The sequence below is a fragment of the Macrotis lagotis genome, chromosome X (assembly GCF_037893015.1).
Source record: "Macrotis lagotis isolate mMagLag1 chromosome X, bilby.v1.9.chrom.fasta, whole genome shotgun sequence".
Classification (NCBI taxonomy): domain Eukaryota; kingdom Metazoa; phylum Chordata; class Mammalia; order Peramelemorphia; family Peramelidae; genus Macrotis; species Macrotis lagotis.
The window spans coordinates 51427934-51451164 of record NC_133666.1 but is presented as its reverse complement, the minus strand read 5'-3'; the positions used below and the strand labels follow the sequence as shown (position 1 = coordinate 51451164).

Sequence of the window (23231 nt, the reverse complement as noted above, 5' to 3'; positions counted from 1 at the left end):
GGGGGCTCTAATTAAGGTGATGGTGAAGTGGTAGAGCAAGTGATTGGTCAACAAAGTGCTGATCAAGATGGGAATCTTCTTGACGGAATGATCAGGGAACTGCAGAGGGAGCAGGACCTAAGAATGTCTCATGAACAAGGTAGTTCATTTTCTCCTAATAGATCATATTCTCTTAATAGAGGTATGTACTCTTAAACATGCCATTGAATTTGATACTTTTTGCCATTTTGTTTGCATAAATGTAAGGTCAATAGTGATGGAGGGCATTTGTAAATTTTTGCTTTGTTTTTGATTTTTTTTTTTTTATTTTTAAACAGCAATGGGATTGAGAGACTTGCCCATGGTCACTCAGCTAAGTGTCTGAGGTCAAATTTGAACTCAGATTCTTCTGACGTCAGGTTCAGTGTGTCACCTAGCTACTTCACATTTGTGAATTTTTAATGATTTCCAAATTCTAAGCTTATGTTTGAAGCTATTTTGAAATTATTTACATAGTAGCACTATAGTTTTAGCCTTTTTTACCTTGTGAACAAGAAAAATGAACATCCCTTTATATCCCCTTTAGATTGTAAGTTCCTTAAGGCCAGGTACTGCCTTACTTTTTCTATTTGTATTTCCAACAGTTAGCAGAGTGTGCCCAAGGCCACACAGCTAGGTAATTATTAAGTGTCTGAGGTTGGATTTGAACTCAGGTACTTATGACTCCAGTGCCGGTGCTCTATATACTCCTTCCTGTTTTAAAGTAAATGTTTTTCAACCTTTGTATTTAAAACCATGTTTATAGAAGTTGGACATTGGAAGAACATGTATTAGATTTTTTCAGGTACATAGCTTCACCTGCTGATTTGATTTTTATTTCCTTTTTTATAATTGTTGACAATGACATAATTGTTCTAATATGGTTATTATGTATTTTTTCCCTAAAATATGAGAAATCTATTTATGGCATGAGTATTGTTTTTGAGTTCTCCTATACATTCAGTTATGCTTCTTACTGAAAATGTTGGAAGGATTAATTTTTTGTTGTACTGACATAATGAGTATACATCATTTAGGGAATCTAGGTTTCCTGTGGCCAGATAAGGAATACAATTTGGGTTGAGCTACTTCATATAGTATTAAAGCCATGTCTTGATTTGGGCAGGGGAAATGGGCACGTGACTTTTATCATTGTCATAGAAATGATTCTTTACTTTAGATCATTTGGAACTGTAAATCCAACTATCTTTTCTTTACTGGGTCAAGCTGAGTTGTAGGTACCAATATCACATATGAGGCCATTTCTTCCCAAGTTATAAGATTTGGGTTAGATCTTTGTTTTAGGACCTGTTATTATATTGGTATTCTTATCTAGGAAGCTTTTTTTTTTTTTTTTTTAGTTTTTGCAAGGCAATGGGGTTAAGTGGCTTGCCCAATGCCACACAGCTAAGTAATTATTAAGTGTCATGAGGCCAGATTTAAACTCAGATACTTCTGACTTCAGGGCCAGTGCTCTATCCACTGCTCCACCTAGCCACCCCCAGGAAACACATTCTTTACTGTTTTGTTGAATGTTAGTAAATGATCAGTGGTCACTGATCTCTGCCATTAAATAGTTGTTTTCTTTTCTAACTATAAGTAATGGAGAAATGTGTAATGACTTGTTGAAATTTAGAATCTTAGATTTAGAGAGGGTAAAAACCTTTAAAGTCTATTTGTCTGGGCCCTTCATTTTACAGTTTGAGAAACTGAGACCCACAGTAGTTCTCAACAACTGACTTGCCCAAGATCACACAGGTAGTAAGTAGCAGACCTGGAGTTTGCATATGTCTCATCTAACTTTAAATCCAACAAGGGTCAGTGCCGTAAATAATATCTAACTGCAATCAGTCTATGCTTTTTAGGAGTCAAGATTTCTACTTGCCTAAGCTATAATCACCTGTATGTCTATTAGATTAAAAGAGAACTTAATTTCTTGTTGTCACTTTTTATTCATCTTCATACTGCTGATTGTGCATCAGTCTTTTTTCTTTTCTTCATTCTTAAATATATCATTGACACCATCTTAGAAGCCTATGTTTCATTTCCAATTCTTTTCTAAAACAGGTTGGGAAACACGTATGGTAAAAGCCATGTTTTTGCCTATTTTTCAGGCCTGGAAAGTCCAATGGAATTTGCGTCTTCCTCAAATGTTGGATTGCAACCTAGTGCTCAGATGGATGTTGTCCTTCATGATTCTCCTCCAGATCCGGAGGATATTCCAATGGATTTCACGTCATTGAACCAAAAAGCAGTGGTCAATGAATTAGCTCCTGGTGTTAGTAGGTAAGATAGTTGTTTGAATTATCTGATACTTTACTTTGAGTTTACCTTTTTAGGCAAGTATCTGTCCCATATTGCAGTGTTACATGAAATTGTTCTGAAAATTTTCCTATTAAAATGTCATTAATCATTGCTGTTTGATATTTATTTACATGCCATTCCACTTATTCTTTGAGCAAGTATTTGCTGGAAAGTGAAGTCTAGGTACATGACAAAATCTAGCACAAGACGATCCCCAAATGTTGTCATGGCCAATTCCTTACCACACTTTTGAAAAAATTTTATTGTATTTTTATTTTTTTTAATACAATGGGATTAAGAGTGACTTGCCAAAGGTTACACAGCTAGGCAATTATTATTGAGTGTGTGAGGTCACATTTGAACTCTGGTCTTCCTGACTCCAGGGCTGGTGCTCTATCCAGTGCGCCACCTAGCTGCCCCCCTTACCACACTTTTTAATGATTGACTTCTTTGATAGAGGTATTGATTACAGGTAAATTGATCATTGAAATGTTACATGTATATGTGCAGGAGATAGGAAGGAGAAATTGAATCCTTGACCATGTGAGTGGAACAATAATTTCACCTTTACCTTATTCCTTCTCTTAGTCCCTTAGTTCTTCTTTGAATCATGACCACAGTCTTGTCTTGATTTATTTCACACAGCTCTAATATAGCTCAGAAAGCCACATTCAACAATTCTTCATGCATGGTCCAGTGCTTCTCATGGAACCAAGAATTGTGATGGAATTTTATCTGAGTTCAAATTCATTTCATTAAGCACTTTACCTGTGTTAGACACCATAATAAGCCCTGGAGAACGAAAACAGGCAGCAATAGTATACAGAAGATGTTTATACAGAGTTAAGTGAATGAGATATATTGAGTTAAAAAGGTGGTAATTTCCCTGGACAGGCACTCTAGCAATGTAAGGGACAAGGTAGGTCTTGTATAAAAATTGATCTGAGTTTTAAAGGGAAGCCAGAAATCAGAGATGAGGAGAGATAACCAGTAGAACCTCCCAGAGTTGGGAGGTGGCATATTTTGTGACTTTGAATCACAGTTAAATGTAAAGCAATACATTTAATCCTGTAGGTAATTGGGACCTATTGGAGAATTTTTTTAATTGGTAGAGAGGATGGTGGTGATATTGTCAGCTGCGTTGAGTTGAAGATGGATTGAAGTGGAAGGGACTTGAGGCAAGGAGACTAATAAGAAGACTTTTCAACAGTCCAGATACAAGGGGATGAAGGCCACTAGGGTATTTATTGCCTAGATGAGTGAATTGAAAGGGATATATAGAAAAGAGAGTGTGAAGGTAGAAGCAAGATGACAGTTTGGATACATGAGTAAAATATAAATGAGATGAGGTTGTGAATCTGGATGATTAGTATGATGATGGTTCCCTCAATAGTATAGAGAAGTTAGAATGAGGAAGGTTTTGTATGAAAATTGAGTTCTGTTTTTGAAGATGTTTGCCGTTAAAGATGTCCAGTAGGCAGTTGGTGATGAGAGACTAGAGGTCAGGAGAGATATTTGTCCTGGAAAAAGAGAGATATGCTTATAGAACTTTATTGAACCCCTGGTTCCTGATGAGATCACTAAAAAAGATAGTGTAGAAGAACAGGACCAAGGACAGAACTTTGTTATCGTTATAATTAAAATAAAATAAAAAACAACCCTAGGGTTTTCGAGTGCAACTTAAAAATCCGAGAGACTGGGAAGGGCAGCGTTCTGATTCATGGAGGAGATCCAGGCCTCCTTGTAACAAAAACAGAAGGGAGATACCCAGGAGAAAACAAAGATCAAGTATTTAAGGCTGTAGTAGAGAGGTCAAGAACTATGAGGATTAGGGGAAAGACCGTTCGATTTAGTTACTAATAACTAAACACCAGAGATCAAAGAAGAAATGTATTTGGGCAAGACTTTATATCTATAATGCTTATTGTAATTCTTTCATTGAGTGAGGGAAGAGATGAAAGGAGAGAATTTGGAACTGAAGTTTTTTTTTAATTAAAAATTACTATCTAAGACTTTGATAACTTTTTAGAGAACTGTTTCTGTTGAATAATATTGACAAATTCATTGTAGTTCCACAGCTGATTAGTACTTCCTAGAGAAGAGACTTCAGGCTGTATCCCTCCAATCTTGTTGATGTTACTCCTTCCACCCATCACTCTTATTTATTTAGTTCCTTAGAGAAGCAGGGATTCACCATTGATTTTGTTCCTCCTGGCGCATCTTAGTCCCTTATTGACTGAGTAGATAGTTCTGCTTCTGCTCTCTTGACTCTGTATCTGTGCATATCTATCTTCACATAATTCTCCAAATTCTTTATTTTAGTTATAATAATAATTATAATATTTCCATAACACAGTTTGGCCAGACCTTAATGTCTGACTGTCTACTTTGTTTCTGTTTTATTAACATTACATTAAAGCAAAATTGAATATTTTGGTCCTTATGGGATCTTTCTTTTTCATCCTTAGTTTTTTTTCTTTTTCTTTTCTTTCTTTCTTTTTTTTTTTTTTTTAAGGTTTTTGCAAGGTAAACGGGGTTAAGTGGCTTGCCCAAGGCCACACAGCTAGGTTATTATTAAGTGTCTGAGACCGGATTTGAACCCAGGTACTCCTGACTCCAGGGCTGGTGCTTTATCCACTATGTCACCTAGCCACCCTGGGATCTTTCTTTTTAATTGATCTTTTTGGAGTATATTCCCAGAAGTGTGATATCTTTGGATTATTTCTTCCTTAAGTCACCATGTTTTCCATAATTGAGTAGATCAGGTAATAACTACACTTGCCACTAATTAGTGTGTTTCTCTCTTTTCATGCCTAACCTTTCAAATATTTCTTCTCTCATTGTGAACATGCATTTTGGTGAATTTCAGTTAACTATTTTGACCTTTGACTTATTTTGATTAGGGTACAAGAAGAGTGCCGAGCTGCAAAAGGAGAAAGAGAAGTTGATATTTATAATTTTGAAAAGAAGAGAAAGCCATCTCATGACACCCAGAGAGTAAGTATTTGTTGATTTTTAGTATTTACTGTAGTTACAAATATTAACATATTTTGAACTTTTTTTTTCTTTGTTATTTTGCATGTGTTTTGGAAATGTGGGGTATAGGAATACTTGTATTGCATTCTCTTATAAGACAGGTGTAACAGTTCTTTTAATTTGGCCCTTTTTGACTGAAGTACAATTTTTCTTTTTCTCTGTCTCTATTCTTGAGGTTTCTCATCTTCTTGGTGGGGTTAGTGGGGTTTATGTTTACTCTTTTTTTTGTGTAAGGCAATGGGGTTAAGTGGCTTGCCCAAGGCCACACAGCTGGGTAATTATTAAGTTTCTGAGGCCGGATTTGAACTCAGGTACTCCTGGTGCTCTATGCACTGCACCACTTAGCTGCTGCCCCCTATGTTTACTCTTATAACACATTCAATTTACATCAATGTATGACATGGAAACAATGTAGAGACTATCAGACAGTCTTCTGGGGGGAGAATTGTAGAATTCAGAACCTTGCAAAAAATGATGGGTACATATTACTATTGTATATAATTGGAAAACAAATAAAATGTTAATAATGAAAAAAATTTGGCCCTGCTTATGCAATCATAGTATACAGTTATGCTCTCATTATTTTGTCATATTTCTCACATTGTCCTTTCATGCCAGGTTACTTCCCCCTACCAGCAGCATGCCCATTATCTTACTTAATCAATGTCTTTTGAGTTGAATTTATTACAGGTTAATTATATGAATGGACGTTCCAGGAGTAGTCAGTTACTTTTGAAAGTTGACTGGTTTGGAAACGTTTGGAAAAGTTATAGGCATATTGCATCTATAATGGAAAGAAAGAATCAAATGCCAAATTTCTCAGATTTTTTTGTTTGGTCATTAAATACCATTTTAGGTAGCTTTCCAAAAATTTAAGTCATTTTAATGTTTAATGTTTAAATCAATTTAATGTTGCTTGCTCATTGTTTTTCTTTGTCTAGGTTATTGTTTTAATACCTGCATTTAGTACGGTAATTTTTGTAGAGTTAGGATTTGTGCTGTTGAATTATTTTAAGTACAGAACAATTTTAAATGCTGCTACCAGTTAATCTCCTTTCCTTCTAATCCAGTTTGTTAAAAGATAGAATGATCTAAAAAAGAGAGATGCGACCTAGGAAAACTTCTTTTACTTTGGAAAAGATAGTTTTTTTTTTCTTTGAGAGTAAGAAAAATAGAAAATATTTGCTTAGGACAAAGGCCACTTCAAATTTCCCTTGTCATAGATTTTAAATACTTTTAACTTGCTTTTCACAAATGATAATTTCAAGTGGAAAGTAGCAGAAACTTTTACTTCCATGATTGAGTGTAAAAAAGCATAGTTTTCTGTATTCAGAAGACCTGGACTCAAATATTTTTATATTTAGTCCCCGTGTGACTTTGGAGCAATTACTTATCCCTGGGCCTCGATTTCCTGAAGAGTAAAATGAATATTTTGAATTAGATGCCCTTTGGAGAGGTCCCTTTTACTTTAGATCTTTGATAAGTCATCCTATAACTCAGCTACTAAATTTATGTTGAACCTTTGATTCTTCACCCATGTGTCATCTGTGGATACCTGATGTGTATTTTGTACCCTTCCTTCCTGGAATAGAATGAGGTCCAACTTTGGTTGATGTAGTTCAGTGTATTACAAGTGAATTGATGTCTTAATTTCTGGATTGGACCACATTTCAAAGCCAAATGATAAATGGTTTGTTATCATCTATGATTTTAAACCATCTTCCTTCCATTTGCACATGCAATTTGGAATTTGCTTAGCATTTTTTATTTCTCCTTTGTTGATTATAAAAATTAGGGTCTTGTATTTTATATACAAAGATCATTTTTTGCTCTTTTGATGTAGTTAGATCTTCCTTTTTAAGTGGGACCGCAGGAATTTTTTAGATAACCACAAATGCCTGCTTTCTTTGGAAATTTTTAAAGTCTCCAGTCTTGTTTCAATTGTTTCTTCATGCTTAATCATCAAAATTAATACTTCTAACCAGATGTTTGCTTCCAGATTAAAATGACAAGAAGTTCATCTTCAGATTTTCCCTTTGTTTTCTATTTTCTCATATAATTTGTTTTCATTCTCTAGTTGTTTGGGTTTGTATTACATATCCATGTACTATTTGTGAGATTCACATCTTGTTCTTTTAATCTCCTCTCCCCTTCTTTCTTAAAGAGTGATCTTCAACCTGGGAGTGGACGATCTTTACGAAGAATACAGCGGAAGCGCCAGCATGGTTACCGAACACGTTCTACCACAGAACATAGTCCACAGGTATCAAGTCAAAATTCAGCTCCCCAGGAAGGCTCAGGAAGCTCCTCAGAGGTTAGACATACAATGTTGTAGTAATTAAATTTACATTTTTTCAAAGAGTTTCCATCTTGAGAGCCATTTATTTCTTGTTTCTTTCATTCATTTTCTTCTCCCACAGGTATTTTTTTCAAAAATATGTCATTTCTTAGCTTACAGCCCGAGTTCAAGCCTGATATGAATCCTAAGTCCAGCGGCATTGACCATCTTCTAATTGCTATCCCTGCTTCCTGTCTCTTCTCTCTCCAGGCAGTTCTCAGTTCTGTCATTTGCTTACTCTGTGAACTCCAGGACTCCCTGTTACCACACAAATCAAATAGCAACTCCTCTATTTGCCTTTAAAGTCTTTCCCAGGCTGGGGAAGACCGACCCCCAGACCCCAGCCTACTTTTTTTGCTGCTTCATTTGATATTAATGCCCCTTTTCATTCTTTACAGTCTAGACATATTGGGTTCCTGACTGCATTCTCAGGAATGCTGGATCTTGTTGTCTCATTTCAATACCACTTGATTATCCCTCATTCCTGTAATGTGCTGCTGCTTTTTGACCTCTGCTGCTTGGAATGCCGAATTTCCTTTAAAATTCAGTTTAAGTCCTGCTTACCTGTTGCCTGTCCTGATCAGTCCTCCATTCCCATTTCCCCAATTTTGTTGCACCTTTTTATTTCCAAGTTGCCTTATATTAATGTTGTATTTCTTGAGGGCAGGCATCTGTGTATCAGAATGGTCTAGCATAGTGACTGACTCATATTAGATATTTCCCAACTATTAGATTAGATATTTCCTAACTGTCCTAAACTCTATTACACCATGGGGGTGGAGGAAGGGAAGATGAGAGAGAGAGAGTGAGAGCGAGAGTGAGAGAGAGAGAGAGAGAGAGAGTGAGCGTGCACGCGCACGCGAGAGAGAGTGTGCATGCAAGTGAGCACATGAGATGGATGAGAGAATGAGATTTTGAGACCTGGGTTCTAGTTTCAAGCACATCAATTAAAAACTTTGGGAACCTTGAGCCAAATGAAGCTCATTTCACATGAGGTAGTTGGACTAAATAATCCTCAAGGTCTGAAATGGAGAAAGCAACCAGAGTGATGACTAGGGAGCTGAAACTAGAGATTATATAAGGAATTAACAGAAGTACCTGATGAGTTCAGTTGAACTTTGACTAAGCCACCAGACATCATACAAATTTCCTCCAAGCATACTGAAAGAACTGGTGGATATGATTACTGAACTCCACATCTGAGATCATGGAGAAGTTGAGAGAGTTGTTGCTGATTTTCCAAACAGGTAAGATTGTCAAGTTTTCCAATTATAGACATAAGAAACTGACTTTAGCTTCTACTAGTAATAAAATGATAAATGATTCTGGACAAGGATGATTTTTCTATCCTAGGTAGCTTTTTAATGATTTAACTGAGTTTCCTTTAACTAAGGAAATCTCTGGTCCAGGTCTAATTGTCATTTCTTACCAACACCAAACCTGCCTCTGCATCAAAAAGTAGTAGTAAATTAACATCTAGAAAAAAGAGTTAGTTCAGTTGTTTTTCACTTACATCTGACTTGATTTGATGAATCCATTTGGAGTTTTCCTGGCAAAATCCTGGAGTGCTTTGTCATTTCTTTAGTTGATTATACAGATGAGGCAACTGAACCAAACAGTGAAATGACTTACCTAATATCACACAGCTAGTAAGTGTCTGAGGCTAGATTTGAACTTAGGAAGAGGAATCTTCTTGACTCCAAACTCTGCACTGTATTCACTTCAGTGCCGCCTAGTTGCTTGGAAATGGAAGGCTTAATGATAAAATTGATGGGGATTTTTAGAAGCCTTTAGTATTTTTCTGAGGAGAGTGACAGACTTATGGTTAGATACTGTTAGAGATGAGTTTGGTCGTCTCTTTTGGTTCTTCAAGACTGATAAGATTGGAGCTTTGGTCTGGCTTTGAGGTGAATAAAGAGGTGCCAGTGAAGCTGATAGACCACCTTGAAGCAATTGAGGGAAGAGGCAGTTGGGGGCCCAGAGCTGTTGTTTGATGTGTCCCTTGATCCCCTTCCCCGCTGAACCTGTGGTAGAAACAAGGCAAGGGTGGCAGGGCATTGCCTTTCCTGCATTATGTGCTAGATTGAAAATAGAAAAATGAAGTTGAATAGAGTCACCTTAGTAAAAGAAAGAATATTCATTCCAAAATGACAGTTTCCTAAATTTCAATGGAATAAGCAAAAAACTCTTAGACATTTGACTTAAATGAGGTCCATAAATATAGTGTAGAATAGAGATCACTGAATCTAGAGGATCTGGATTCATATCCAGGTTCTGCCACTGACTAGTTCTTTGATCTTGGGCAAGTCATTTTACTTTTCTTGGCCTTCATTTCTTCCTTTTTGCGATGGTTACCCTGTGCGTTCCTTATCTCTTGCCCTTGGTGTAGTTTATGATACTTTGCTCACTTGAAAGAATTATTGGTTACAGCTTTGGTAGGAAAGACCTTACAGTAGAGCACATTAAAAGGAGGGCTTCCCAGCTGGTGAGAGGGCTTGAAATTGCCATAGGAAGCTGTCTTGAAGAAACTAGACATAGATGCTTAGTCTGAGTGACAGGATATTATAATAGATGATACTTTTCAATATTTGAAGGGCTTACATTTATTCTGTGTGATCCTTGAGAAGTGGTAGGTAAGAGCTAGAATACATTGGAGGCATATTTGAGTTCAATGTAAGGAAAAAGTTGGTTGAGCTCTGTAGTCTCTGGGACTGAGATTCTAGGATTGTCACCCTTTTCCCCATGTTTTCTATTAATTGCATTGCTTTAGCCTGCTTTATCAGTCGATTATGTTGCCAAAATTCTTACAAAAATATTGTTAGTTTATGACAATTATTAAGAATATTTCTAGTTGATGAGAGGAAGGATATGAAATGAAAATAGTGTTAATGAGTTGTTGACATGTGAAATCCATACAATATGCATATTTTCTCTTAATTTTCATTTTTGTCTATCTGGTAGATCCTTAACTGCTGAGTAAAAAGTCATATGTAGAATGATACTACAGAAGATAGAATAAATCCAAACCACTTTTTGTAAGTAACGCCACGTTTTCTGAGAATGAGGAAGTATGACCAGAGTCATATCCTAACCATGTTAGAGGAGTAACGACCACGGTAACCTTTAATGTTTTTGTATAGAAGAAGAATTACTAGCCCAAGGATAGTGATGTTTATATAAGATAAAATATATAGTTTGTGTTACATTAAATGTAAAATTGCATCAATAAAAATAGTGTTGGTGCTCTTAGATTTTGGGAAATTATATTTGTAGCAAATTTTTCCAGTTACAATCTGATATCCAAAACAGGGAATGAATACACATATTTAGTGTTGATCCATAGCCAAAGGATACAAATGGGTAGTTCTCCAGAAAAGCAAGCTATCAACATAATAGGAAGCTAGGCCAGAATGAGGATGATAACATGACCGTTTTCTTCTCTCCTCCTCCTTTGCCTTATTATCCCCTTTCTTTTTTGCCTATGCTTTTTTTTTTTTGTAACTTCTGCTTCATTCATTTATTCTTTTTTTGATTTGTTAATGATTCTTCTCTCATCACTATCACTTTGCAATGCCTCACCTTTTTCCTCCTCCCCAACATATTTTGTTACAAAGGACAGTCAAACAAAACCAAGGAAAACACTCTCCATCCCTGATGACATGCCACCCCACTCCACTGTAAGATTTATTTGTTCTCAGAAGTTTTGAGTCACTATTAAAGTGCTTTATTTTCTCTGCATGATTATCAGCATTGCTTCACTTGATTCACAAGATTTGCCTCCTCAGCTTAAGAAATATTTGAAATGTTTCATTTAGTATAATAACTGGGCATGTATTGATTAGGTACTTAATTTTTAAAATGATGAATTTTGAATTTAGGAAGAGAGGGATCCTTGAGTTTAGGCTTAAGAGGTATGCATACTTGGGATTTAAAATACTGAAAAATTTGTCCTATGACCATTGGTATTGAAATTATAGTTTGTGCTTAATTGTAAGCAATGTACTAAATCCAATCAGAAAGATGAATAGAGGAAATCAATCCTGCAAATATTTAGTTCAACCTATCCTTGAGCAATTGATGCTTGCCCAGTTATTTAAATCTGATTTAATTTGTGTGAGAAGTGTTTTATAATTATTTTAAAAAAGTTTCTGAGTCTGCCTTGGCAAATAGACTCCAAGATATTTTATATTGTCTGAGGTTATTTTGAATGGGATTTCTCTTTCTAGCTCTTCCTGCTGTATCTTGCTAGTCATATTTAGAAAAGTTGAGGATTTATGAGGGTTTGTTTTATATCCTTCAACTGTGCTAAAATTTCTAATTGTTTCCAGTAGTTCTTTGAATGATTTCTTGGGATTCTCCAGGTATACCATCATATCATCTGAAAAGAATGGGAGTTTTTGTCTCTCAAACTGCAGCCTGGAACTGAGTATAGGCTAGCAGCAGAGTCCTACCCCGAGGGTGAGCAGAGAAATTTCTGCAGATTTCCCTTATTGTCTCTAGGAGTACAGGCTGCTTTCCCCAGATTCTTGCTGCGGAGTCTGTGGCCCATGCTCCCTCTTTCCACACTCATTCTGGTAATAGCAGAGTTCTCTCACTGCCCCTTCAAGCTGCTGCCGGTGATCTCTGGACTGGGCTGTGCTGCTCTGTGCTGTGGCCGCAGCTTTCTTTCCAACCCCGGTCCTGGTGAAACAAACCTTTCCAGCGGAACTTCTAAGTTATCTTGGACTGGGAAAATGTATCTCTCAGTCTTCCTGTGGGTTCTGCCACTCTAAATTTTGGCTAGAGTCATTATTTATTTATTTATTTATTTGGCTTTTGGGGTTTGGGGGGGAAGGAGTTCCAGGGAAATGCTGCCTTCATGCTGGCATCTTGGCCCTGCCCCTCATTTATTCATTTCAATGAAAGCATGAACAAAAAATTCACCACAAGAATTTTGGTAAATTTATAATTAAAATAGCATGTGTATTGAGACTTTAAGAATAACCAAATTAAAGATACACTAAAGAAATTGTTCTAGTATTCATTTGGTATAAATGGATTTTACGTTATAAGGTGTAGTTACTAAGAGTATATCTCAGTATATGCCAGTATGACAGTTACAAAAATAAATCTTGGAAGAATGTGTCCTCTGAGTCTATCAGAGTCTAATAATTTGTTAAAATATCTTAAAATGACATTATACATCAATTCAAGATTCCAAGCAAATCTCACTTTGCCCAGAGATGGATCTTTTTGGGGTTACAGCTTGGGAGCTATTGTGCTTCTCATGGGGGATCTCTCACATAAGCAAATGCTAAATTACATTATGCTCCAAGTGTTCTCTAATCTCGCAATCACATTGGAACAAACGAGTTTTCAAAAACATGCATAATAGCAGAACTGACTGAGCTATCCTAGACGAGACAGTGAAGACTTGATTTGATTTTGATTGCAGGAAGAGGAAACTGGAGGCACTAGCGATGCATCTGCTGATGATGTTGTAGCCGAGTGGCAAATGGAAAGCTCCTCCAGGTACTTGTAAAGATGTTCATCCGAATTCTTCTTCAGTTTGGTTGGAGATAAGTTCTGAAAGTTTCATGAATCTGCTAAAATACACATGAGTCGTATTTCAGGGTCAACAAATACCGTGGTAGTAATATTTGTGATAATACATTGATTTCTTTGGAAAGTCCCTGATCAGAACAGATTTCAAATAGCAGCAGCCAGGCACCCTGCTAGTGGTTCCTCCTAGCTGCAATATCTTCTTTTTTTTTTTTAATCAAAAAACATCCTAGTGCCAGTGATATCAGTAATCCAATAATGATCTCTTTTTGGTGGCACAAATGCCTACCATATATACTTGGTAAAAATGAATTGTTAAATTGAAATACCAAACAATTGCTTTTCATTAATAAACTCCTTGTTTGGCTTATTTTATTTGCAGTGATTCATCAAGTGATTATTCTGATTGGATAGCAGATGCTGGAATTAATCTGCAACCTCCAAAGAGACAAACCAGACAGACAACTCGGAAAATATGTCTCAGCTCTGAGGAAGAAAATATGAGGGACACCAAATCAATAGAAGAAAAGAAAAATAAACCAAAACAGACGAGAAAAAAGGTTTGGAATTTGAAGGCTGATAATTTTTTTTATTGAAAAATTAATTGGTTTAGAAATTTACTTCATTATAATATGCAATTGGTTTTTAGACAGTGTTTTTCTTCTATTATCAAAACACAGTTTTCGTTCTTTGGATCATTCATTTTAACTTGTCACAAAGAGTATAAAATATTCAGAGAGTGCAAATCCTTTCTTTAAAAATCTTGAATATTTGTCATTTTTTATTTCTAGATCTAAAGATAGCAAGAAGTAAATTGTATGGTGCATAATTCTTTATTAATTTTTGGTTTCATTTTTTCCTTCAGTGACGATTTTATCACTTTTAGCTTTACCTGGTGATCCCTCTATTTCTTTGAATCTAAAATACTGTAGTTAAACATTTTGTTGCCTAATTCGTTGTTAGAGATCTAGTATCAGTAAAGCTTTTGTGGATTGCATTTGATTTCATGGACTATCATAGACAAGCATTATTTGCATTAAACACAGAGTGTAATTTTCAAAATAATTCTTGCTTCAGTTTCAGTTGCATCTGAAATACTTTTATTGTCAGGAAAGTTTTTCTTAGGTATTGAAGGAAAATGTCTTCAGATTCAATGTTTGACTACACTGTAGACCAGATATATTTAACATTTGAAATATGTTAATGGTCTGAGTACTTAAAATTATAGATATCTCAATTTTATATTTAAGAAACCTAGCGGACTACCTATTGTAGGAGGTGAACCCAGTGAAGAGTGGCTTGCACCCCAGTGGATCCTGGATACCATCCCACGCCGTTCCCCATTAGTTCCACAGATGGGAGATGAGGTGATTTTTTATTGACTGATTTTCACAATCATAAAAACTGTTTTCTCTAGTGCCTTCCAGAAAAGCAAGACTCAAGTGAAAACTTTGAAATTTACATCATAAATTTCCAAAGAAAATCATGTTATGGGCAAACTGGCAGTTTTGTGTACAGTTCTCTTTTGTCTGTTCTTCTAAGAGAAATACTTTAATCCTAGATTCAAGTTTTAATTCTGGAAGACTGGAATTTTTCAGTACATCATCTGCTTAATTGAAAAGGTTCTAAAAAACTAAAAACAAAAACTCCTTTCTTTGGTTCATTTTATTGTATAAACTAATGACTATAGTTAACCATATTCCTAATTGATTAGTACAAAATTTCTAGTCTCTCTAAATAAGAAATAGTAACTCTTAATTTCTTCATGAAAGTTGCAGTGAAACACACCAGAAGGCTTGTATGGTTTCTCCAACATTTAAATGAAACCTCAATTTTTATTGCTAGCTGGATATTCATTGGATAAGAGACAAGTCTGTTGCTGAAAGTGAACTGAAACTCTTTTCCCCCAAGCAGAACTTTTAGAACTCAGATTCTGCTGTCTTGGAAAATTTTGAGTTATGGCTGCTATTAGAAAAATAGATGCATTAGTGGCAGCTAGGTGGCACAGTGGATTAGGGTTACAGTACTGGCCTTGGAGTCAAGAGGACCTGAGTTCAAATTTGACCTCAGATACTTAACCCCATTCTTTTGCAACTCACCCTCCAAAAAAGTATGTATTTAACTATCTAAACATTTATTATATCTTTGCCAAACATCAGTTTTGGCTGTTTAAATTTTTTTTAATGCACAAAATCATAAGCACCATAATCTTTTTTGACCATTTTATAAATATTAACATTACTATTGACTTTCTCCTACAATGGAGTTGATATCCTGCTGACTGATAAGATTATTGTAGGAACTGAAGCACTTCCAGTTTGATCATTTAGAGAGTACAGCAAAATTGAAGAGCAACTAATAGGCTTTTGTCAAAAAAAATTAAAAGGAAAAACAATGGAGGGTTCTGCAGAGGTGTCAGCATTGTGCCCAGAGGCCTTGAGAAATATTATTGAATGGGCTACTTTTGATAATCTTGCTTTGCAGTTCTGAAGATGGATTGCGAGAACCATGAAGATAGTGATAGCTTTTGTGCCCTCATGTTGCCAAGGTTGAAAAAAAATAGAAAAATTCTATGAGAACCGTGACAACTTGCTCATAACTGATATTTTTTTCTCTTTTTAAATTCAAATTTTATTATGAACTTAAGACAGATGAGTATATGAATATTTTGCTCTTAGTAACAAATACTTTTGTCCACTCTCAGACCCTCTCGGGGGTATTTTGTATATTGACTCCAAGGCCGGTGCTCTAAGCCTAATTGTATACAGGTCTGTATTTTTTATTATTTCATTTCATTTCAGTTTCATTTTTCAGTTCTTGACATTACTATCTCAATTCTCTTCCACCCCCCTTTTTTGTAAGTTTTTTGCAAGGCAAATGGGGTTAAGTAGCTTGACCAAGGCCACACAGCTAGGTAAATATTAAGTGTCTGAGACTGTATTTGAACTCAGGTACTCCTGACTCCAGGGCCCGTGCTTTATCCACTGCGCCACCTAGCCGCCCCTCCCCTTCTTTCTTAGCAACAGATAAGTACAGTCAAGTTAATTCACTCATTAACTGTGTCTTCCCAACTCATTCCACACAGTTTGATATCTGATGATATCAGATAAGAGGTAGACATACAGGACTCCAGTGAAAGTCCTGTATAACTATGTGGTTTGGGGTAAAATAATGTAGAGGGCAAGTTTCTGAAGGTTATTCAGCAAATTTATCCTTGCCTCTCATGCAGATTCTTATCAGGAAGGTTATCTAAAAGCCCTGGATATAAGTAGCAAACTCTAAATTACTTCAAAAGTAAAAAAAAGAACTCTTTATTTGAGATCCACAAAATGACTCATTACTGATGTGTTAGTTATTTCTTAACTGATCAGAGCATATTGTATTGCCTAAACTCACTCCCAGCCTGCCCTGTTTGACCAAGGTACTGTTATTGGTGCTATATTTATAATCAGTTTAGTGTTTAATGATTCTTACTTGATTCTTAAAAATGAGAAATACATGAACCTCAAGGCTAGCTTTTATTGCCTTTTTTGTGATAAGTTTAACCAATTGACATTCACAAGGAGACCAAAAGCAACCCAAGAAGCCACTTTAGCCAGGCCATGCTTATTTCCCTTTGCACATAAAAATGGCAGTAAAGGACAGCCCTAGAGCTTATTCACTTACAGCTTATTCAATGTTCACTATAACTTATTCATTATCATTGATGATGGATGCACCATCTTTGGGTCTGTCTTTGTGTTAAGATGGAAATAGAAATTGCATTCAAGGAAATCAAGTTGGGAAAAGAAGTTGGACCTGCTGTGACAGGTGCAGAATACATCTCTACTAGAGAAAACCTTTTTTTTTTTTTAAACTCAGATAGGGATTGATTTTTAAGATATCTCAGAAGAGTGAATTTGCCTAGAAGTACATGATCATGGTATTAATACCTCAAACAAAACAAAAGAAATCTAAACCTGATATGATAGTAATTCTCCAAATTTGAGTAGTTATTGACCCATATGCATACTTTCTTTAAATTATGAATCCTATTCTTGTAGTTTATTTTGAACTATTAGGGTAATGCAGATCCAAGCTGCATGAACAGCTTGGACCATAAATTAAAAAAATTAGATAAATAAAATAAAAAATATATACATTAAATATAATAAATAATAAAAAAATTAAGTCAGTACTTAAAATCTCCCTTAGAAAGTAATAGCCCCTATGTAACACCCATAGTTCTATAGTATATTTTTTTCTGAGCAATTGACATTCTTCCCCAAACTCGTATCTGACTGTTTTATAATGTGAGTGAAACCTCATCCCTTTTATTATTTAAAATGGAGCAAATATTCATTGTTGATGGTTATGTTTGGAGGATGGATTATATTACACATTGTAGATAATGTTTCAGCGAATCACAGAGGAAGAAGAAGGGGCTTAATGAAAATTCTCTTGTAGAGTGGTTATTAAATGACTCGTCATTTATGTTTTTAAATGACTTTGTTATCTCTATGTTTGTGATTGATTGTTGTTACGTTGTCATTGAATTCTTTAAGTCATCTTGGTTCATTTTCCTCTTATAGAACTTCTGGGCCAAGGAATGAGCCCTGGAACATTTTGGATGGGCGACAGAAGCAAGTTGGTGTTTGTTAGAGTGTTTGGGTATTTAGAATTTCAAAATGACATTTTATTGAATACCTTTCTTTTCTCCCTTAGCTTATATATTTTAGGCAAGGTCATGAAGCTTATGTGCGGGCTGTAAGAAAAACAAAAATATACAGTGTTAATTTACAGAAACAACCATGGAACAAAATAGACCTCAGGGTAAGCTTACCAATTTCAGGAACCTATGTTTCTGAAGTACCCTTGCAAATGAATTAAACTGTTTATTGACTTAGAAGACTTAGCGATTCTATGGGACTTTGTTTTTGTTCTTTACTCCCACTTGGGCTTTCAGCTTCTCTCCCTTCCACAGAGCAAAGTAAGTGATAATTGTAAAACATTGGTCACATCTTGTTACTCCTACCCACAGAATATGCAATAACTCCCAAACTCTTACACAATTGGATTCAAACCTTCTTTTTTCTTGCCCTGGGGTCACACAACTAGCAAGGGTCAAATTTTTTGAGGGTGGAGTTGAACTCAGGTCTTCCTGACTCTGGGATTGGTGCTCTCTGCACAGCTGCGCCCCCTAGCTGCTCCCCTAACCTACTTCTGCAAACTGAATTCCATTTTCCTCAAATTCATGTACTGAGCATCTCCTGGAAACTGGTAGACTAGCTAGCTAGTTCTGTCTCCTTCCATGCATTTACTTAGCTCTTTCCTGGAATATCCTTCCTGTACCCTCCCTCTCTGTAGGAAGTCCCATTATCATTATGGTGGGTTGATTTACTGGATTTGGAGGCTGGAAGACCAGAGATTAAACCCTGCCTCAAGATACTGATGTCCTGGGGGAAACTAATGGTACCCATCTCACAAGGTTGTTCTTAGGATCAAATCAATGTTGATCGGTTCCTCAATATGCACCCTTGGTTTTTATCCCCTCAAAAGAATATGAGTACTGTGAGGGCACTTCAACAATAGTTGATAAATTTCCTGGCTTGAGCTTGTCTTGATATGGGTCAGGCACTGGGGTTAACTTTGGTGTGTATGAGTATAAAGCAAGCAAGAATAGTCCCTACCTTCAAGGCTCAAGAATGGGGGTGGGGGAGGGGGGGCATGAGGCCAAGGCTAGTGCTAGATCAAAGGTGGAAGGAATGGGCCAAGTAGAATCTACAGGACAGGAGTGCTTGGGACAGTGATTCTCAAAGTTGACATGAAAGTGGTATGTTCTATTTCCATTTGTTACTTTTATTTAATTTGTGTAGTTCTCACCTGCCTTTTTTCTTTTTCTCTTCATTGAGAGGCTACTGCTTGATCTAGCAGTAAAATGAAATTCAGAAGTGAGGCACACTTAGCAGAAATACAGTGGTGATTACAGTGATGGGAGTTAATGTAGCACTTGAATTCTGGTTTACATCAACTGTACTTTACAGATCTCTTTTGATCCCCATATTCAGCTGACAGAAGTTCAAGTAGATATTATTTGAATGAATCTCATGCCCATTTCCAATAACAATCTCTGATGAAGGTTCTGCATATTTTTCCAAGTATTTTCAGCCTATTGACAGGCCTTGGCCAACTGTTTAGATGTGGGGAATGAGAGAGAGTGAGGAGTCAAGGATAACCCATTTGGGAACTTGGCTGAATGGGAAGATTGGGTCCCTCCACAATAATAGAGAAGTTAGTAATAGGGAAGAGTTTAGAGGGAAAGATAATGAATTCAATTTTGGACATGATGATTTTTGAGGTGTGGAAGGGGCATCAATTTGTAGCTGCCAGTAGACAGTTAAGAGGGGATGATGGTCAGGAAAGAGGTCAGAACTGTATAAATAGACTTGAAAATTTTCTTTATAAAAATGATCATTGAATCCATGGGGACTGATGAGGTCTGGTGAGGTCATTAAATGAGATTGCATAAAGGGAGGAGAGAGCTTTGTGTGGTACCCACAGTTAGTGAGTCTAACCTGGATGAAGATCCAGCAAAGAGACTAAGAAGGTGTTTTATATGTTTCTGATACATTTGGAGTATTTGTTGAATTTTTCGCATGAAGACAAGATAAGAAGTATATTTTATTTTAGTAGTAGAAATTTGGAAGGTAAATTAAAGTTATGGACACAGTGTATTGGACTGTATAGTTGAACCTTTCTCTGCAGATTTAGAAATAGGAACAAGAAAATATGTTGGGTTCTTTGTAAAAAGCACACAAATGAGATTCTCCCTCAAAATTTCATTCTAGTCCTATGATGGTAGAAAAATGGATAATTTATGGACTTTTCTCATGATAAAGTAAGTTGTACATCAAAAGTTTTTCTTTGAAATTCTCTGAATAGGAACAAGAATTTGTGAAGACTGTGGGAATCAAATATGAAATTGGACCCCCTACACTTTGCTGCTTGAAGCTCGCATTTCTGGATCCCATCTCAGGCAAAATGACTGGAGAATCTTTTTCTATTAAGTGAGTTGCACACTCTGGTCATAGAATCTTTTTTTTGTCGGATTCATCAACAAGTTTCTATCAAATAGCTTCTATATATGTGCAGCATATAGCAGGGTGTGTGGTTCCCCCCCCCCCCCCCCCCCATCTATCTATCTGTTTTCTTCCTCAATTGTGATGTGACTATCTGCCAAGACAGAGTTCCTCTCCTTGAGCAGTGTCAAGTCTTCCTGTAGATATAGAGAGAGAGCATTGGTGACTCCTGGTATTCCTGGCAACTTTTATTTTGATGACCCTGTTTTAAGTTTTCGATAACTTGATCAGAACCTTAAGTTACGTTAAGTGTTATCTGACCCTGTAAATTTAATTTTAGTGATAATTTTGCTAAGTGAATTGTCAGGAAATCTTTATCATTTTTTAATATGTTTAGTAAATTAAATCCAGCTTCCCTCTAACAGCCCTTTGCATGCTTCAGGTGCTAAATGAACACATTCTAGGCATGCCTGCTCGAAAGTCTTTGCATTTATGTGCTTAGTGATCTTACACCTCAAATGACTTCACTCCCAAGTTAATTGAATTTCTTGATTCTGTACCTTTGTATCTTTAGAGTGAGGATCTGTAGCCCTTTAATGAGTGGGAGTGTTTGGTTATGGAGGCAGAAGAACACCTGTGCTTGAGTCTCTTTGCCTTTTTTTTTTAATACAATGGGGCTTCTAATTCTGCCATTGCCTACTTTGTTAGGTTGTTAGTAGGGAAAAATTTTCTGAACATTTAGGCACTAGCAAAATGCAGCTTTTTTAGTATTGCCTCTATATATTCTAGGCCTTGGGATTGGACTTAGGATTTCATTGGTATGGTGAACCCTTTGGCATCTCTCTACTTTGATACTTGAGAAGTTAATGACCTTGCCCAAGACTGTACAGCCAGTGTGGGGTCCCAGCAGGCCATATTTATAGAAATCTGCAATTTGTTTTTCCTACAAAGGTACCATGATATGCCAGATGTTATTGATTTCCTTGTTCTCCATCAGTTTTATAATGAAGCCAAAGAAAGGAACTGGCAGACTGGTAAGTAGGTTTTTTCTACCTTTTTGGAGCAGTGTTCAAGGTGAATAAACAAGTTTTATGTTGTTTTTGACTAATAGATCCCTAGAAATGAATTTGTATTGGAACTAACAAGTATGGTATCAGTAGTGATAGTATAAATGTAGTTGACTATAAAAACTTGCACCAACTTATTCTCTCCATTGCTTTTCAATTTGTTACTGAATAATTAGTAAAAAAATAGCCAGTGTACCCAAAGATGAGAGAATTAACATAAGATGTGTCCAGCACAGTATTTTGATTCTGGCATTTGCAACAAAGGAAAGTTGAATGAAGTCATAGGTTTCTCTCTGTGGCATAATTTCAAAAAATTAAGAGATAGCACACACATTTTCGGTGCGTCTAAATCCATGAATTTTGTACCAATCTTTTTGAACCTCTTCATTTTTATCTTCTGCAACTCCTAGATTTTTTAAACAAGATCCCCTAGGTATGCTACCTGTTGTGCAAAAAACTGACTTCTTTGACCCAAAGTGTTCTTTTAAACCCAAGACATTTTCGTTCATTGTGCATTTTCTGTGTTTTTAATCTTGAATTTTGTCTATTCTCAATATTTCCAGATTTGAATATTAAAATTTAGAGATTCATTTAACCTAAATTATCAGTGTCTTTAAATCTTCTAATTCAGGGATTTTCTTAAACTTTTTTGCATTATGAAGTCTACTGGTTACTTTTAAGGTTAATTTTTTAATAAAATTAATAGTTGAAAGAAATTCTGAATTTCCACTAGAGATTAATAAAAATAAAGATACAATTGTTTTCCCATCTAAGTTTATGATAGAATGAGGCTGTAGATCCTAGGTTAATAATTCTTGATTTTATCCAACCCCTTCTTTTGCCACAATAGTGAATTGGGAGCCAATACAGTGAATTAATTTAGACTGTACTAACAAAACAGGTCTGCACTGTGGGATCATCTTATTAACCAATAAGTCAGTAAACTTTTATTAAGAATCTGCTATATTTCTTTTCTCTGGACCTTCTCTAGTTGTCTTGTACCTGTTTTGAATTGGTTTAATCAATGCTGGCCCATTTATTCCAGGAACAGTTGCACCCCTGTTTTTTGGATAATCAGAGTTGATAATCATTGCCATCATCATCATTATCTTGTTGGCCTTTCCAAACATAGGAGATTCTTGGGTCTTTGTTTTCTAACTTTTTTTGTTTTTCTTTTATATCTGGTTACTACTGATTTTTTGACTTGATTCAGAACCACTGGAACCATTGATGTAAAGGCAGATATACCTTACCACATTGATGATATCTTCATTCTATTTTCTTGAAGTTTCTCTTTTTTTATTTGAAGTTTCACTAAGTAGAACAGTTGAATGTTCTCTGAAAGCTTGATATATTTTGATATGTTGTTCTCTGTGATCATTTATACAACTTTCATAGGTTGTTTTTTTTTAATTTAAGGAGCAATGGGGTTAAGTGACTTGCCCAAGGTCACACAGCTAGGTAATTAAGTCTCTGATTTGAACTCGGGTCCTCCTGACTCCAGGGCCTGTGCTCTATCCACTGGGCCACCTAGCTGCCCCATTTCTACAACTTGTAAATCCAATTCTTCTTACCCAAATCCCTCATTCTTTTCAGAAAGGGTCACTTACTTAACACGAATACTTTTCTATTCAGAGAACTCTTCTGTTCATCTTTCTAACTTAGGAGCTAATTTTCTTTTCCATAAAAATATCCTTTCATTCTCAAAACTTTGATATTTTTCTACAAATATGTAGAATTTATGCCCACTTTATTCCCCTGTGCCAATTTTTTGTTTTATTTCTTAAAATCATTCCAAATGGACATCCATCCATCCATATAAATGAATATACACTTGTATGGGTATTTATATAAACAGCAACAACCTGT

General features: G+C 35.9%; 1 protein-coding gene across 1 annotated transcript in view; it reads left to right on the top strand.

Moving 5' to 3' along the window:
• BRWD3 (bromodomain and WD repeat domain containing 3) overlaps positions 1 to 23231 on the top strand; it is a 114749-nt gene that overhangs the window by 68084 nt on the left and 23434 nt on the right. Inside the window, 10 exon segments of the mRNA XM_074205417.1 lie at positions 17 to 139; positions 2133 to 2304; positions 5226 to 5319; positions 7523 to 7672; positions 13131 to 13207; positions 13620 to 13797; positions 14488 to 14604; positions 17942 to 18049; positions 20159 to 20283; positions 21247 to 21329. Of these exon segments, the coding sequence (XP_074061518.1) occupies positions 17 to 139; positions 2133 to 2304; positions 5226 to 5319; positions 7523 to 7672; positions 13131 to 13207; positions 13620 to 13797; positions 14488 to 14604; positions 17942 to 18049; positions 20159 to 20283; positions 21247 to 21329 (1227 nt within the window).